Consider the following 17685-nt stretch of genomic DNA (forward strand, 5'->3'; position numbering starts at 1 on the left):
TCTATTGACCCTTCTCTGTGTGCTTTTGCTTAATTTGTCTAGGGCTGATTACCACCACATTCCCTTCACTGTTTTAGATTCTTTTTAATTTAAGCTCCATTGAGAGCTCAAACAATATTAACTACCATCCAGGTTTTTGTAACTCTCCATGGTGCTTATCAGAGTACTTATGCAAAGAGCTCTTTATTTAAGGAAAAAGTTGGTTTCTACTGATGAATTGATGAGCTTCTGTTTATTAACTCATTGTAAGCTCATTTTTGTGTTGGCCTTTAGGAAGCTAGGAGCTGGGTTTTGTGCTCAGTGGTGGCACATTCCCTTGACTGTTTTGTTTTTTTTTTAAATAAATTTATTTATTTTATTTTTGGCTGCGTTGGGTCTTTGTTGCTGTGTGCAGGCTTTCTCTAGTTGCGGTGAGCGGCGGCTACTCTTCATTGCGGTGGCTTCTCTTGTTGTGGAGCTCGGGCTCTAGGCGCGCGGGCTTCAGTAGTTGTGGCTCACGGGCTCTAGAGCGCAGGCTCAGTAGTTGTGGCGCACGGGCTTAGTTGCTCTGCGGCATGTGCGGATCTTTCTGGATCAGGACTCGAACCCGTGTCCCCTGCACTGGCAGGCAGATTCTTAACCACTGCGCCAGCAGGGAAGCCCTTGACTCTCGTTTTTACTATTATTTTCTCTTTCTATGTGTTCCCCTTATTCAGCCAGTGCCCCCACCATAGAGCCTTTTATTATTTAAAAAAATTATTAACTTTACTCCTACTTTAACGCTATATAGTTTTATTGTTTGTACGCTTCAGTGTAAGCTATGTCAAATCCTTTTGTGGATAGGTGAAGTTTAAATTCTAAATGAAATGAGAAATGTTCAATAGATGTTGACTGGATGGCGAGCATGAGGACTTTAGCAGGGGTGGAAATCTTCCAAAATTATTAGTGTAGAAACTTAATTTTGATGTTTTAGCGTCTATGCTTATAAAGAAGGCTTTTAAAATCCAATATTGTATTGAATTCAGGGGGAAAAATCCGATTTTACTTTAAATTTCTGCTAGTAAATCAAAAAGCATTTCACAACCTGATAAAATAGTGATGCTTGGCATGATAATTTCACATATTACCGCTGAATTAATATTTTGTTAAGTACTGAATTGTACCTCTCATGAACAGTTGTGGGCTTTTTCTTTTGAGCTGAATCTAAACCTGACTTTTAAAAATCGCTACCAGAGCTCTTGTGTTCTCCGGGTTTCTGAATTCCAATAACCCTCCTTCAAGGGCATCTCCCAGATGCGAGCTCGGTCGGTTAACTCGGGGCGATACAAAGCATTTTGTTCTTTTACTCGCGGCCCTTACTCGGTCTCCCAAGGAGACAAGTTGAATGCCCACTAACTCATGCTTTTCCATTACTCATTCGGCCTTTTCTCCCAAGGTGGCGTGTGGGAGGTGTTGTGATCGGGCTCGATAAGAATAGGCCGGGGGGCTTTCTGCGGGATCATACTCATCCCTTTGCGTGTTTCAGCTCCGACTGCGCCGCGTTCGGCGGCTTCAACGCGTGAGATGTTTTCCAAACGGACAATGACTCCACACTCGGCCGCCTCCCACAATCGTCTCTGCTCCTCTGGCCCCCACAGTCCCGCCCCGCCCCACATAGGCTTGCTTTGTCCCCTTACAAGGCGGATGATCGGGTTAGCCCGGCGCGCCTGCTGCCGACTTACGCCCTTCGGGGGTCAACCTGGAGGGGACTCCGGGCACAGCCTTCGCCCACGCCGCACCCCCGCACCCGCTCCGGCTTCTGAGCCACCAGGGGGCGCCCCGCCGTCTCCGCCTCTCCTCGCCGCATCCCTTCTCCGGCTTCCCCTGCGATTGGCCGGCCACCCCGAGCTCTGCAACCCGATTGGCCGCTGCCCGCGTCAGTCGCGGGCGCAAGGGCGGGCGGAGGTGACGCGCGGCGGCCGGGCTCCGGGCGGTGTCCGGCGCCGGCGGCTGCAGGCGGAGCTTCGCGAGGACCGACGCGGGGTAGTCAGACGGCGGCCGTGTTGGGAGGTGCCAGCGTGAGGCCGAGCCGCTCCCCGACCGCCGAAGCCGCCACCGCCGGCCCTTCGCCGCGCCCCGGTCTCTCGCGCTCCCGCCCTCCGCCAGCCGCGGCTCTCGGTGCGGGGCTGGCCCGATGCGTGATGGGGCTGCCGAGCGGCGCCCTGCGGCTCTCGGCGGCCGCTGCTCGCGCTGAGGAGCGTCGGTGCCGGGCTCCCCGCGCCCCCGCGCGCCGCGGCGCTTGCTGATCTGGCCAGCCCGCCCGCCCATCCGTCTGTCCGCAGCGCGGCTGAGGTAAGGCGGGGGGCGGGGAGGGCGGCGGGGGGCGCTTCGCCGCTGGCCTGAGGAGGGGGCCGCCCGGGGGGAGGGGCGGCCGGGGCAGGGGCCGGCGGGGTCCGAGCGGGGGAAGCTCCGAGCCGGGCCGGAGCCGCGAGTACTGAGGGCGCTGCCCCACCGGGGCAACGGGTGGGGCGGGGCGGGGCGGGGCGGGGTTGGGGAGCCTCGGCCTCGGGGGTGGGGGACCGTCCCCGCGAGCCCCGGGCTTGGGTCCAGCGGCCTGCCGGGTCCCCCGCAGCGCCCCGCACCAGCCCTCCGCTCCCCCTGAGCCGCCAGGCTCCGGCCGTGCCCAGAGGTCAGCCGAGCCGCCGCTGTCGGCCCGTTCGCCGGGCTCTCTGCGCATATTGCGGCTTTGCTCCGTCTTGAAGCTACCCTTTCTTATTTCCCCCATCCCCTCTTCCCCGTTTTGGTTGGCATCGGGGCTTCGGCTAGGAATGTGGTTGGGCCCTTTTGCCAGATGAAGGCAGGAGCGGGCATCGCGGGGGAGGGGGAGCCGATGGCGCAAGGACTGGAGAGGAGGGGCGCGGTGGGAAGGGAGGGGGCTTGTTGGATGCTGGCCAGCCGTGGGGAGGCTGGTGTGGTCTCGGCGGTCGGCAGCCCGGGATTACTCTAGCAGCCATATTGGGAGGATGATCTGACAAATCCTTTAGGAGCCAGGTCCGGTTGCTGGAAGGCACCGAGTGACAGCCCTGGCAGCTTTCAGGGTGACGGGCCACACCACAGCCAAACTGGGGGGGTTGGGAGGTTGCTCCAGCGAGCCAGTCATTGTTCGTGCCACACAAAACATTACGGGCCCTAAAACCAGAATGGAACTCCAAAATCACTTTTTCTCCTTGGTGAATTGTTAATTGAGCTTCTAGGGCAGAGTGCCTTCAAGATTCCATTCTTGTTGGGGTGAAATGATGGGTTTCTGTGTTCGTCTTCTATGGCCAGGGCTATGGACACAGAAGGGGTGGCGATGCCTGACTTGTACAGAGGCAGATCTGAGGATCGCTAAGGCCAATTTATCAGGATGGAGGCCTGGAATTAGTATGTTGCGTCGGGGGGATAGATGTTCAGAGTAGCTCAGTATGCAGAGGTGAAGTAAACTGGAATATTCTGATGATGGTAGAGGCTTGCAGCAGTATTTCTGAGGCCGCAGGTTGTCATCTTTGTGGAATCTCGAGGTAGCTGAAATTAGATAGTCAACAGATCCCTTGCTCACATATCTCTTACTGTTCTAGGCAGCTGTTCTGCTGATACTGAACGTGTTTTGTGTCTTTGATGGGTCTGTCTGAGCCCCATGAAAGTATGGTGATTGGATTTGAATAGCTCTTAAGAGGTGATATCGTGGTGGATATTTTATATAAAGGCTGGCATTTTGTCAGCTTAGCTTAGTCATAATAAAATCTTGTGTTCTCTAAGAAACGAGGTGATGCTCCCTAATTAACTTGGTATAGCTGTTGGATTATGAGGCAAGTGAAATTGGTAATGTACAGTTTAAGGATGGAATATGAAGATTGCACACATGTTGGCGTTGTAAAAAAGATCTGGATATGATCAATAAGTATTCAGTGTGAGCCTATAAATCTGTCTTTTCCTACATCCTAGATGTGGAAAAGTCCTGGAGAGTGGCATGCCCACCTTCTTTGTGCCCTTTGCTTTCATTCAAACTCCATTTCTTAATGAATAAATTCCTGTAACTAAAGTTGAACTACTTAAACATTTTCAGATAAGGTTTTCTAAGAAAAGTCTTAACACTTTATTTTCTATTTTATCAGTAAGCTTTCCTTTTAAAACTTGGTTGAATCAAACATGGCTTCAACAGAAATTAGTGTTTTTTGCATTATGTTAACATGCGAGAAATACAGAATGTCTGTTTTTAAATTCCATGCCCCAATTAAGAAATATTTCTAAGATTTAAATTTTGACATTGACTTTATTAGTAAAAAAAGACCGAAGAATTGTGGTTAAACATAATTTCAGCATTTGGTAAAATCAGACCTGATTGTGAGTCTGATTTGGAGGCAAGATTTTGTGAGTCTGTGCAGCTCTGCTCTGATGAATGTTTTTCCAAAGTTTATCCAATTAAGTATAGCTTCTAAGCAAACTTTCCTTTTCAAGACCAGATATGAATGCAGTTTTCCTTTTTTCTTTTGTTTCTCTTTCCCACTTTGAATTTGTGCAGGGAATACACTGCCAAGAAGAGTGCCAACAGAGTCTCTCCAAGGCCAAAGCTTTCTAGCTCACATCCCGCTTTGGTCTTGTCCTGGGTACAAAGTAAAGGACAACAAAGGGCCCCTGCCTTGTTTGTAAACCCCCTTCCCAGGCTGCTGATCACAGCAGGTCTTTTCCAGGAGTAAGCATATCCCTTTGGTCTTGTAAACTGATGTGATATAATTTCACAAGGCTCTGAAGGGAAAGGTATAGCATATCTACTTCATGTAGTTCTCTTTAAAAGATGGCCTTGTTGGAACAGATACTGGTGAATTTCTGGAGTTCATAAAAGAGTGTGAATAAATACACATTTAGAACTTTTTTTTCGTGCCGCTCATCAGTAGAAGATAAGTGAAACAGATGTGACTGTACTAGCAAAAACCTGCCAAGGGTGCTTTGGACTTCTGAGTTGGACTTTTCGATTAATGGCCCAGTAATTCGTTTATGCTCACTTCTAGGACATTCATTACCAGTTTATTAAGAGTGTGTGTAGAGATTTAGTTCTTTACTCTCAAGGAAGTTTCACTTTACCATATGCCTGTGGATATGGTAAGATCAAGTTAACTCCAACTCCTTTCTGTTTTAGTACAGTTTAGTGTATTGCTGCCCTTGCCATGGTGGTTTCCATGATCTTCAGTCAGAGCCTCTTCCCTCTCTGTATTGCCATATAATGCTTAACTATCTAATACTCGATTGGTACTTTTGTTATCGTTTTGTAGTGGTTTGTATATATGTTTTAAGTCACAAGATTGTAAATGTCTGATAGATTTTAGAATTTTTTTACATATGATATCACATTTTTTACGCCAAAGTGTATCATTCAACTACACCATCACCTACCATTGCTCTGTTTGACAACTTGGCTTACTTCTCCCTTCCATCCGAATTTCTGACATCATCCTGACAGATATCCGTGACTGTATAAACAACAACCACAACAACAATAATGATAAAATAGCTTACTCATATTGAGCTCTTTCTATGTGCCAGGCTCTTTTCTAACCACTTTACATTTACTCACTAACTTAATCTTTATAACAACCATATAAAATAGATACAATTATCCCCATTTTACAGATGAAGAAACTGAGACAGAGGCTAAGTGACTTCCCCAGGGTCACTAGAAGTAGTAAGTGACCACTATGCTGATCTTCCTTTATAACTACTCTTAACTTTAAAATTCCTTGACTTCAGCTCAAGCAAACGTTGGCTTCATTCTGTTCCAGTAACTCAGTATTGTGACCATATCTTCTGACATGTCATCACCTTCAGATCTTCAACTATGATAATTTACAGCTCTCACTTTAGTAGTCTCGCTGTGTGTTCTCCCACCTCAAGTCTTTGGTCCATTGGCCCCTTTCAGATTTTGCTTCTTTGTCTTCCTTTTCTCCACTGTGATTTCCGGGTGCATTGCCTCAGCCATTTTCTTACTAGCACTTGAAGTTTTTAATTCTTCTTTATTGTTCTGCAAGACCCACCGTGCCGATGCCAGCCTTGCATCATTCCTATCATCCGTAGCCTCTCTTTTTTACCCTGTGTCATGGAGAAACCTCACACAATGCTGGGGATTGGTGCCACAGTTGATGTGTAGTCTTAGGTTTCCCCTGAGTCTGTCTTTGGTGTCTGTCAAAGCATTTCTGCTCAGTTCCCTCCCCCGTTCACCACACTGGCTTTTCAAAAATCTTGACCGTTTTAGTTAGGCCTCCCCACTGCCCCATATTTGGCATAAACCTTACCTATAACCTCATAGGAAAGAAAAGGCGTGAATTCCCCCACTTCCCCTTCCTTTGCTTACAAACTTCTCTGCCTTTTTTTTTTCAACATCTTTATTGGAGTATAATTGCTTTACAATGTTGTATTAGTTTCTGCTGTATAACAAAGTGAATCAGCTATACATATACATATATCCGCATATCCCCTCCCTCTTGTGTCTCCCCCCCATCCTCCCTACCCCACCCCTCTAGGTGGTCACAAAGCCCCGAGCTGATCTCCCCGTGCCCATAAATCTTTATAGCCTTCTGACATTGAATGAATTGATAGGTTTGATCTTATTTTCTCTTCTCTGAAGTTAAAAGCAAGTCCTCATTTGATTTTATTTTTCTGAGGAAATACATTCCTTGGATACAGCAACTCTGAATACCAACCACAGCAGTACCTGCTTTGACAATCTTGCCTGCTGTGTTAGCATGAAATAATTATGCAGGAGCCTGAACAGCCTCATTTGCTTTATCACATAATCATGTACCAAGCAGGCATCTTTTCTGAGAAAATACTGAAAACTTCTGGTGCCTTCCTTCCTACCATAATTAGAAAACAATTCAAACTACCCTCGCTCTCCATAGTGAGGTCCTTGGCTCTGCTGTCCCCCACCCCACGCCAAACGCTCACATTCTGCCTTCTTTCTTACCCTCTTTCCTCCAGTCTCAGGGGAGAGGTTACTCTCTCTGACTTCAGCTCACTCCTTGGCTTGTGTTTTGTATATCACTGCCTTTTCTAATCTTTGGGGACTTGCTGTGTTGGCTACTTTTCTTTCCCTCTTTCGCTGTTTCCCCCCACACAGTTCCTTGAACACAGGAGGCGCAGTCCCACAATAGGGCCTTTGCTCTGACTCTTTCTTCCACTTGGAACACTCTTTGCCTGAAATCTGCTTGGCTAATTCCTTTACCTCCTTCAGGTCTTTGCTTAAACCTCACTACCTCAATAGGCCTATTTTGACCTCATTTATGCACCTGCATGGCACCCCTTCCAACCACACTCCTGAGCCCCCTGACTTTGCTGTACTTTTCCTCCTTCATAACGCTTATAATCACCGAACATTCTGTGTAATAAGTTATTATTTTAATGTCCCCTCTCCCCTACTAGAAGGAAAACTCCTCCATGGCAAGGATGTTTATCTGTTTTGTTCACTGATTTATCCCAGACTCCTGGAACTGCCTGTCACATTGTAGGCACCTCATAAATAGCTGCTGAATAAAGGATAGAAACATCCGAGTCTTTCGTATTAATAAAATGGGGTGGGGAGGAGAAAAATTCCTCCTTCATTCCTGTTCCCTCCTGGTTGTCTCTCCTGTCCTCCCAGCCAGCTTCTGGAAACAGTGAGGATACTTGCATTTCCAATTCCTTGCCTCCTAATTACTCCCCAGCCCACCACAGACTAGCTGCCGTGATTCCCCACTTCACCAGCACTGCTCATGCTCTGGTTTCCAGCCCTTTGTTGCTGACACCGGGGGCCACGCCTCACGCCTGTGCTGTATTGAAAGTGTTGCTCACTTCACTCCCTCCTTTGTCTGCTTCTGTTTTGTGGGGCTGGTTGCAGTCTCCTGGGCCTCGTGCTTTTCTGGCCACTCACATGGCTATCATTCATTCAACACAAATTTTTGTATAACTTTTAAAGGCTTACTTTATTTGTTTTTAAGAACTAGAATTTTGACTACATAACATATTTTCAGTGTTAAAATAAATAGCAGATTAGGCTATTACAGGAAAGTTTTATTTAGTTATAATTTATATCACTTACTGCTTTTAAAAAGGTTTTGAGCAGCTTACCACAATACTATATATACAGTGACACTGGTAAATATGGAGAAGAAACAAAAATCTATGTGACAGGAGGAAAAAGTAAATATACAAATTACAACAATTTGTATATGTGTAAGTTTGTATAGTGCGGTTATTGTAACTTAGTTTTGAAACTTTTGAAAGTCAAGATAAAAAGGGAAAGAGAAATTATACACTTTTCATTCTGGTAAAAGAAAGCTATTGATTTGTCAAGAGGAACTTTTTTTCTGGTAATGAATTCTAAAGAAATTCTAAGAGAAAAGTGTTATAGACATCCTGATAGATATACGTACTAAGTGTTTTCAGCAGGTCTTTAAGTAAAAGGAAGAAATGTTCTTCAAAGACCTATTTAAAAAAAGTAATCCACCTGCTTTCCGTTCTGAGAATACAACATTAAAATATAACTTAAGTCTTTTCTATGAAGGATATGACTAACGTGGTTCAGGTATATAACTTTATGTAAAGATAAGTCTGAGTATCCCAGCAGAAAACTCATTATTTAATAACCCTGGTGAGAACCTGGAATACTTGTATTCTGTGTTGTCATCTCAATGAAAACATACCTGTTAAACTTTGGGTACTGCTTTATCATGTGGCAAGATTGACACATTGTTGACACATGGAAAAGTCTGACCTGCGTTCTTGCCCAGCTAGTGAGCTACCTACCAGGCAGGTAGGTGCGGTCACAGGCAGATTTCAGAAAGAAAGAACCTTGCCTCATACCAAATTTGAATTAACCTCTGATTGAAACTTCCATTTCTACATCATAGCCGAGCTGAGTTCATTTTAACCTGGACAGTTCCAGGAGTAGCTGTTGTCATCCACTTTGACAATAGAAGAGCTTCAGTGGAATATTGGGATTTGAATGGCAGAGCTCCCAGTGGTTCTACTAAAAGAAAATTATGGCTTCAGATATTAAAATGAATTGGCTTACTAGATAGAGCTTAGTATTAACCATCCAAACAGTGAAAGATAAGAAAACAATGGAAAACTTTAGAGTAGTTTATTTTAAGCCTTAGGCCTTAGGAGCTGTTGTTTCTGGATGTACTTCTTCGTTTATGAGAATAAAATCATGTCACCAGTAAAAAGGAAGGTTCTTGATTTCTTAATTGCAGTGACAGGAAGACATGTGTCTAATAAATCTAAAAATTGTTTCAAGTTATTTTCTATAGTGGTTAAAACAGTTGGGGAGCCTGACTGAGCTAGTGTAATCTCATTTGAGATTGAAAATCTGATCTGTCAGGAAACTTCCTGTGCAGTCTGATTCTTGGCATTGGGTTAGAATGCAGAAAGAGGTTTTTCTAACGTGATCCATTTTGAGCTTTCACAGCTTGGCTCATGGCTGATTTTTATCCACAGAGTCAAAGACCAAGAATAGACATACATACACACACAAAATTCATACACACACAAAAATGAATTCTCACATTTTGGGGGCCATTTTGTCAGTATAGCCATGGTCAGTGACACAGAATATTGGATCCTAAAGCCTGCTTGGTCCTCAAGGAGAGTATTAGACCAAGAGATGCAAAACTTTAATAATAACAAGGAAATTTTCACACCCTCTCAAAACGGGCTCATTAGCTACAGATACTTATTTTGGAGTATCCATTTATTCTTTCTTATAATTCATTCTTTTTTTCTTTTTTGGTTGTGCTGCAAGGCTTGTGGGATCTTAGTTCCCTGACCAGGGATTGAACCTGGGCCCTCGGCAGTGAAAGCACCGAGTCCTAACCACTGGACTGCCAGGAATTCCCTAATTCATTCTTTTTTTTTTTTTTGACTATTACAGAAGTTTAACAAAAAAGTTCAGTAAGAAAATGTACATGACCCAATTTTCATTGTAGTAAAATGTGGAGAGGGGACATATGGAAGCAGTTGATTTCTCTGGTGAAGACAACCATTGTTCATACTCGTTCCAAGGCTTCTAACATGATGATACTGTTTCCTCATATGACCACCATTCCAATATTGTTCTGTTGCCTACTAGTTGCCATCTCCACACATTCATCTATCACAAGATTCATAAAGGGATCAAATCCCCTCAGTATTCCTTGGACATCTGCCACCATTTAATTTCAATGATAACTTCTTGTCCATAAATTTCTTCAAGTCTGGAGGGTGAGCTTTGCTCATGATGTCTACTCAACGAGCTCAAAGATGCCTCCAAATGGAATTCGAGTTGTCCCTCACCCCTAATTCATTCTTTAAAATGTAATTCACTAGAAAAGATTATCTTTTAAATAGACTGCTTGTTGATATTGTAAATTTGCGGGGATATAGCAAATTGTGTGAATATTGAATTTAAAAAGACTGAATTTCTTGGTTAAATTCCGTTTTCAGTTGTGACAAACATGTACTGAATAAAGTATCAATGTATGAGAGTTAAGTAAACTACTGAACTGCAACATAGGGCAGAATGAAATAAGTAGAAAAATGAGGAATCAACACAACATGTTTAGGGAGCAAAGAGAAAGAAGGTATGACTTTAGCTTAGAAAGGGGGATGTTAAGGAACACATGACTTAATGCTTCCTGCTTCATGGAGACAGTTGACCTTGTCTTCAAAAGATATGGACTTGTAATAGGTTAGAAGGGAGAGTGAGCTTCCAAACCTCACATGCTTGGTGTAGTAAGAGGTGCTTGGTGGAGAAGGCTTAAAGTTGGGCAGTGAAAACAGACTGGGGAAGGAGGTTGGATTGTAGAGGCCCATGAATTTTTAGGTTGTGTTCTGAGGCCATGGAAACCAACTGAACGCTTTTAAGGAGAGGGAACGACATACATTGACCTCTGTTTTAGGAATATAACCCTGGCTGTTTTCTATAAAAAAGGGATATTGCAAAACCCAACCAACCAAAAATCTAAGATTATTTCATTCTTGTTTTTTCACTTTGCTGAGAAGTCAGTTAGTCTTCTCCTTAGGCTCCTAATAATCCAGAATGCCTCTGAGGGCAAGAGAGAATTGCACAAGGTCAAAGTTAAGCAACTGTGCAAAAATTTAGAAAAATTCAAATGAATTAGATCTAAATGTTTTATTATCCCTTTACTGTTAGTGAAGGCTTCTGGAATTTTTGCTCCATTCCACTTTCCTAATGCTTCTAATCGTATGTCATAAGGAAGGAAAACTGGTCAGAGGAACAGCCTAGAACTGAGGCTGTGTAAGTGATTTAGAGTATGTATGGTTGCCTTTCCTACCTGCCTTTGGCTCTATAAAATTGGAAAATGTATTGTAATTTTTATCGTTTTCCTATAACTTCTTAAAAATATTCTGTAATTATTGTTTCTCACTGAAATTTAAACTTGATTTCAGATTTATATAATTGGTAATTTTTTAAAAGGATCAGGGAGTTTTGAAACTGTAATTCTTTGATGGACATCCATTATAAAAGAGATACTCTCTGTAGTTGTAGGGAAGTAACAAAGTAACACTTTCTGTAGTCCACTTAACTGTAGTTTCTTATTACTGTATAAAATTTTAACTCACTTGTGAAGATGGTTGCAGTTTTACCACAGGACAGTTAAATCAGAAAAAAAAAATATGTACTTAGGTTCAGGTTGTTTCGGGAAAGTAGTTTAAAAATGTACATATCCAAAGAAGAATGACTAAAAGCGTGACTAAAATTCTGTCTTGTCCTCAAGGAACTTAAAATTTACAGCAGAGATAAGAAAAACAGAGCTCCCTTGGTGGCGCAGTGGTTAAGAATCTGCCTGCCAATGCAGGGTACACGGGTTCGAGCCCCGGTCCGGGAAGATCCCACATGCCGCCGAGCAACTAAGCCCGTGTGCCACAACTACTGAGGCTGCGCTCTAGAGCCTGTGAGCCACAACTGTTGAGCCTGCGTGCTGCAACTACTGAAGCCCATGCTCCCTACAGCCCATGCTCCACAACAAGAGAAGCCACCGCAATAAGGCCGTGCACCGCAAAGAAGAGTAGCCCCCGCTCACCGCAACTAGAGAAAGGCCGTGCGCAGCAATGAAGACCCAACACAGCCAAAAACAAAAAAAATAAAATAAATAAATTTATTTAAAAAAAAACCAACAACTTATTTTGCCCTAGGTAAGGTCAGTGAGTTGAGAAGTATTAAATGGAGAAGCATTTGCATTTGGTTTGCAAGGTGGGGAGAATTATGAAAGCTTTAGAAATAAGTAGCATATGAGAAGGTCCTGGAAGAAAAATTGGATTTTGAGAAGAACAGGAGAGGCGGAAGGGTACAGTAGGTAGAAGGAGCATTGGAGCAAAGGCACAGGGACAGAAAAACATGAGGTGCTTTCAGGAAGCCCTCTGGTGGGTGGTTGTTAAGGAAAGTGGATGGAAGGCAGTGTTTTGTGGGCTTGTAAAAATAGGTGGTTTATGTTACAGAACACATTGAATGCCACTGGTGGGGAGTTCAGTCATTGCTTGGTAGACAGTAGAGAAACTGGACAGTGATATGAAGAGACCTGTGCGTTAGGAGTGTGAATCTGGCAGCATTGCATAGTATGGATGGAATAGATGAAAATGGCAGTGTTGTGTAGTATGGTTGGGGTAGGAGGAAGAAAGAGAAAAAGTGGTTAAGGTGATTAACAGTCTTGGGTGAGATGTACTGAAGGCGTAAAAGGGATGGTATGGCGGTGGTAGAAATGGAGAGAGAGATTTTATAGGTGGAAGCCATGTAATTTGGTAGTTGATTAGATGGATGGAGGAAGCAAGCTTTTTGGCCTGTGTGGGAACAGGAGAATGGTGAGAACATTAAAAGAAATAGAAAAGAGGTGGAAGAGCTGGGGGAGGTGGAGAGATGTTTGGGCTTTGGGTGTGTTAGGTTGAATGGTATGCCGGGAGGCTAGCTGGGTAGAAGAGTGAAACAACTATGGAAAAGTATATGTGTGGGGGACTTTAAATAGTAAAGAGGTTAGTATTTTGGCTCCTAGTACTTTATGTCTAAATAGTACTTTATAATCTAAAGCTCAGCAAGGAGGTTTCAGCCTTTGTTGTCGGTTTGTAAGTTAGTTAGCAGCATTCAACATTTTGGTAGGCCCTGGATAGAACACAAAAGAAGAAAGTTTTGTTTTTTTAAAATTTACGTATCTACAATATTCATTAATTGTCAACATTTAAGTCTCTTTTATTACCACCCCTCCCCCCCACATCATGCTATTTAATTGAAGAAACTGGGTGACTTGAACTGTAGATTTTTCTGTATTCTGGGTTTGGCTGATTGTATCTTCTAGGTATCATTTAAATTGTTTCTTTGCTCCCTATATGTCCTATAAACTGAGGCTTGATTCTATCAGTTTTTTTTTTAAGGGGAGTGGGATAATATTTACTAGGTGGTGCCCTGTGTTTCCTACTGCAGCACATCAGGAGGCATAGGCCACCTACGTGTCCCACTTTTAGTGATGTTAAGACTGATGATCATTTGGTTCAGATTTTGTCAGCCTAATTCATACAATATAATGTTCCCATATCAACCAACCTTTCGTTTAAGGCTTTTTTAGTAGATAGTGATGATGCAGAGAACCTTTATGTTAGTAGGGTTGGGAAATGGTGACATTCTAATTCTGTCATTTCTTCTGCATTTATTAGTCAGACTTTTTCTCTAAAGAAGAACTTGCCCTCGTTGTCTATTTGACTGTCCTGCAATATAGCTTATACAGGATACACAGACTGGACGCATGCTCCATTCTTTTATTTGCCAGTTTTCAGAATAATGAGGTTTTTGAAAGTATCGTTATAAACTCATGAATTTATATATTTAATGTTTTTCAGTCCACATGCAGTGTGTTTGTATGTATTTTTACGCTCCAATTATCCCATCTTTGTCCAGTGGGAGCTCCTTTAAGTTGGCACTTGTGTCTTTTTGCCATGACCCCATTCGTCTTTGATTTCTTGCTTGTGGTCATACTAAGATGTCCCAGAATCATCTCGAAATTTCTTGCCCAGACTTGGAATTAGCCACTTTTTTCAAGGAACCCAAGTTCAAAGAGATTTTTGAAGGAATAGGATATTCACTTTGGGAAGCTATTGAAGAACGTACAAGCTAGAATATAGCCATGTAAAATGATAGCAGTGCTCTCACAATGTGTTTGGGAGTGTAAGTGCTGTAGGAAATACCAGTGATTCCTGGAATGTTTGGGTGGTCATTTGGAAGAGTTAAGACTGGAGCTGGGCCATCAAGTAGAGGAGAAAACGAAGATTCATAGATCTGTTGTAGGGGGGAAATTGTTAGAAGGTGTGAAAGAACGTGTGTGGAATAGTAAAGGAGCTTGACTAGAATACAGAGTACCTTGACTGATCTTGTAAGTGTTGGGGAGTAAGAAAAGATTCTTGGGTTTGGAAGTGAAATTGAAAGTCATGCTTTAGGGGGCTTCCCTGGTGGTCCAGTGATTTATAAGACTCCGAGCTTCCAATGTAGGGGGCGCAGGTTCAATCCCTGGTCTGGGAACTAGAATCCTACATGCCGCGTGGCGCGGCCAAAATAAATAAGTAAAAAAAAAAAAAAAAAAAGATGTAGTCTTTAAAAAAAAAAGTCATGCTTTAGAAAGGTTAATATTGCAGTAGGGTTAAGCAGTTGAGTAGAGTTCTCAGCTGGAGGTTTACAACATAATCTTTAGAAAATGAACAAAACAAAACAACCCATACCTGGACCCTATCTCAAAACGAGGAGTCTAGGCTCATTTGCTTTTCAAAAGACCCCTGTGTGATTGTTTTGTGCAAATCCTGCCCCTCTCCCCCCATTTAAGGACTATTGGATTAAATCTAAAAGCTCAAAGATTAGTTTCTTTATTGCAAGTACGCTAGGCATGAGGTAGTAAGGACATGGATTAAGGTTAGGGCAATGGGAATGAGAGGAAGGAAGGGATAGAAGAATGGAAATTTATGTTTTAAAAGTTTTCATATGGTATTTCATTAATAATGTTAGCACTAATGAAAGGATTCAAAGAGAAGGAAGTAAAGATGACTCCAAGATTTATGGTATGGGTCCAGATAGAAATGGGAAGATTGGCAGAGATTGCTCGTTTGGGGGAGAAGATAATGGGACATACTGAGTGTTGAGATGATGGCTGTGTATTAAAGTGGACTCTGGGGGGTTGAAATGTGTTGTGTGTCTTGCTTTTTGTGAATGTTTCATTCACTCTCTTTTGACAAAGTGTTCAACTAGTGACTATAGGTCATGCTGTATCGATTGGAAGGGTTAATAACACTAAGCTTTCATTTAATAAATGTGATTAAAATAAATGTTTGATGTATTAAAAAAAGAACCATCTGTTTATTGTAAAATAAAATGTGAAACAGACTGGAAAAAACATTGCAGCAAATATAAAAAGATTAATATCAATAAATATTGTAATCATTTGAAACACAAACAAAAAAAGTCAGTAAACCAGGTAGAGGACTTGAACAGATAATTCTCACAGTTGGGAAATATAATTCATTAATTCAATCCTTCAGCAAACATGTAGTGAGCTCTTTCATCAGATATTGTTTTAAGTGCTGGCAAACAAGGTCTCTGAGCATTCTGGTGGTGGTGTGAGAGGCAGACAATAGACATGGTCCAAAAACCAAGAATTTCAAATAGTGATAGTGCTGTTAGAAAATAAGATAGGGTATTTATTTTTGCCTTTTCCTGTGGAAAGTATTAGTAGTTGTTCAGCTGGAGGTTAGCATTCCTAACCTTTACTTAATTATGTGGAAAAAAATTGGTCAGGTTTAAGTTCTGTTGGAGTTCCCTGGTAATTGGACCCATAAGTATTTTTCTTTTTTAGTTTTTTCTTTTGTTCAGTTCTTCTTGAAGATGTTTATGTAACAGATAGAGTACAGATTGAGATCTGTTGTTTCTTGTGGAAATTATTTATGTGGGTTCTTTTCACAGAATAGTGTTCGTTTTGTTCTGTTGGGAGGGAAACTATTCCTCTAAAAAATGTTCACATTTTTTCCTGTGGCTTCATTCAAAAGTGAAATATAGTGATTTGATTCTGCCGTGAGTCAGAGGGTAGAACTTGGGTCTCTTGAAACCTTCTCTGCTTATTGTACAGGATGGTTGTAAGGGCCAAATGAGATACATATGAAAGGGTTCATAGAAGGTAAAGGAATCCCAGGATACCTATAGTTAAAGAAGCTAGCTAGAGCTTATCTTTGTCCTTTTGCTGTTTAAATATACATCATGTAACTGGATGTTTCAAACTGAAATTAAGATATAGAAAGTTCAGTGCATTTCTTTAAAGACAAGTAATAAGTTATTTTGCAGATGGCAAGTTACTTGTGTAAGGAACCTTCTTTAACAAATAAACATTTTGGTTTTTTTTCATATATTATTGAAGACTGATCCAGAAAAACAGAGAGCAAGGAAGACGTTTGTTACTTTGCAGTTAAATTTTTTAGTATTAAGTCTAGGGACTTTTTAGGCATGGTAAAGAGATAATGGAAGAGGAAAACAAATTACAGTCTTTAATTTTCTATCTGATAATTTACGGTTGATAATGTAAGATTTATAGGGAAGAAAAGGGATGAGGTTTTTAGAAATGGAAACAAATAGTACTAAGATAATGGCTCATATGCTCAAGTTAGCCCATGCTTTCTTTAATTCTGACTATCTTGTATGAATCCTTTTTTCTTTTTTAAAGGAAACTTGAACATAATTTCATAAGAAGATTTGATTCTTTATTTCTGGACTGCATATATATAACAAGACCATCAGAATGTCGGGAGCCTCAGTGAAGGTGGCTGTCCGTGTGCGGCCCTTCAATTCTCGAGAGACCAGCAAAGAATCCAAGTGCATCATTCAGATGCAGGGCAACTCAACCAGTGAGTTCATGTTGTGTTCTATCAATTCTGTCTCATTCTCCTATCCTTCCCCCTTTTCCTGCTTGCCGTGATCAGAATAAATGAACATTTGGCTATGAACACTTTGAACTTTGCTGTTCTGAATGATCCATTGAATGTTTTCCCCCTGTGATATTTGCTGTAGCATATTTAAATATGGACTATTTATTTTCTTCTTTACAATTGAGAAGTCCCTAGAGAACTGAACGAATTTAGCTAGTGTTATTAAGTTGAAATCTTAACAGTAGTAAAGGTGTAAGCAGTGATTTTTAGTAAATGATGCTGTGAAATATACCTGTTGAGCCTCCAAGATTACTTTGCTTTCTTGACTTTAAATAGCACTTGAACTTGCCAAGATGTTCTTCACACTTACTCTGCTTCCTTACAATGATTCTTTGAGTTGAACAACAGATATAGCTAAAACAGATAGTAAACTTGTAAATTATTACTAAAAATTATCAGTCATTGCTTCCTAGCTTGTTTCTCTATATAGTTGCTTAGGTGAAAAATGACTGAAGTTCATTTGAAGCCCCTTCAAAACTGAAGGGGTTTTTGGTACTTGAATTAGTTACTTGATATGGATCTGTAGGCAAACTATTACTTAAAATAGATGTAGGTTCTACTGTTTTAAAACCTATAACTTTGTGATAAAGCCGAATTGTTGTTCTTTCAGACACAGATTAATGTTGAATTGTTGAGGAAACATGCTGATCTCATCTATTTGTGGGCCAGTGTTTTGTGTAGAGGATTCTCCCAGTGGGAAATAAAACTATATATATT

General features: G+C 41.9%; 2 protein-coding genes and 1 pseudogene across 17 annotated transcripts in view; 1 reads left to right on the top strand and 2 right to left on the bottom strand.

Moving 5' to 3' along the window:
• KIF1B (kinesin family member 1B) overlaps window positions 1–17685 on the top strand; it is a 327303-nt gene that overhangs the window by 178360 nt on the left and 131258 nt on the right. For 11 of the 16 annotated variants that reach the window (XM_059912466.1, XM_059912483.1, XM_059912491.1 and 8 more), the window contains exons 1-2: window positions 1965–2310; window positions 16707–16887. The exons of 2 other annotated variants lie outside the window; for them this stretch is intronic. In XM_059912466.1, coding sequence (XP_059768449.1) covers window positions 16782–16887 — 106 coding nt within the window. In that variant the 5' untranslated portion in view covers window positions 1965–2310; window positions 16707–16781. Of the gene's footprint in view, window positions 1–1964; window positions 2311–11748; window positions 12163–16706; window positions 16888–17685 lie in introns of those variants that run through there. 3 more of the 16 variants (XM_059912580.1, XM_059912589.1, XM_059912476.1) reach the window with 2 other exon arrangements.
• On the bottom strand, window positions 2006–2695 carry LOC132347495 (basic proline-rich protein-like). Its single transcript, XM_059894060.1, has one exon. The coding sequence runs from the start codon at window positions 2693–2695 to the stop codon at window positions 2006–2008; it is 690 nt and encodes a 229-aa protein (XP_059750043.1).
• On the bottom strand, window positions 10014–10242 carry LOC132347925 (small nuclear ribonucleoprotein G-like; annotated as a pseudogene).

The sequence above is a fragment of the Balaenoptera ricei genome, chromosome 1, assembly GCF_028023285.1.
Source record: "Balaenoptera ricei isolate mBalRic1 chromosome 1, mBalRic1.hap2, whole genome shotgun sequence".
Lineage (NCBI taxonomy): Eukaryota > Metazoa > Chordata > Mammalia > Artiodactyla > Balaenopteridae > Balaenoptera > Balaenoptera ricei.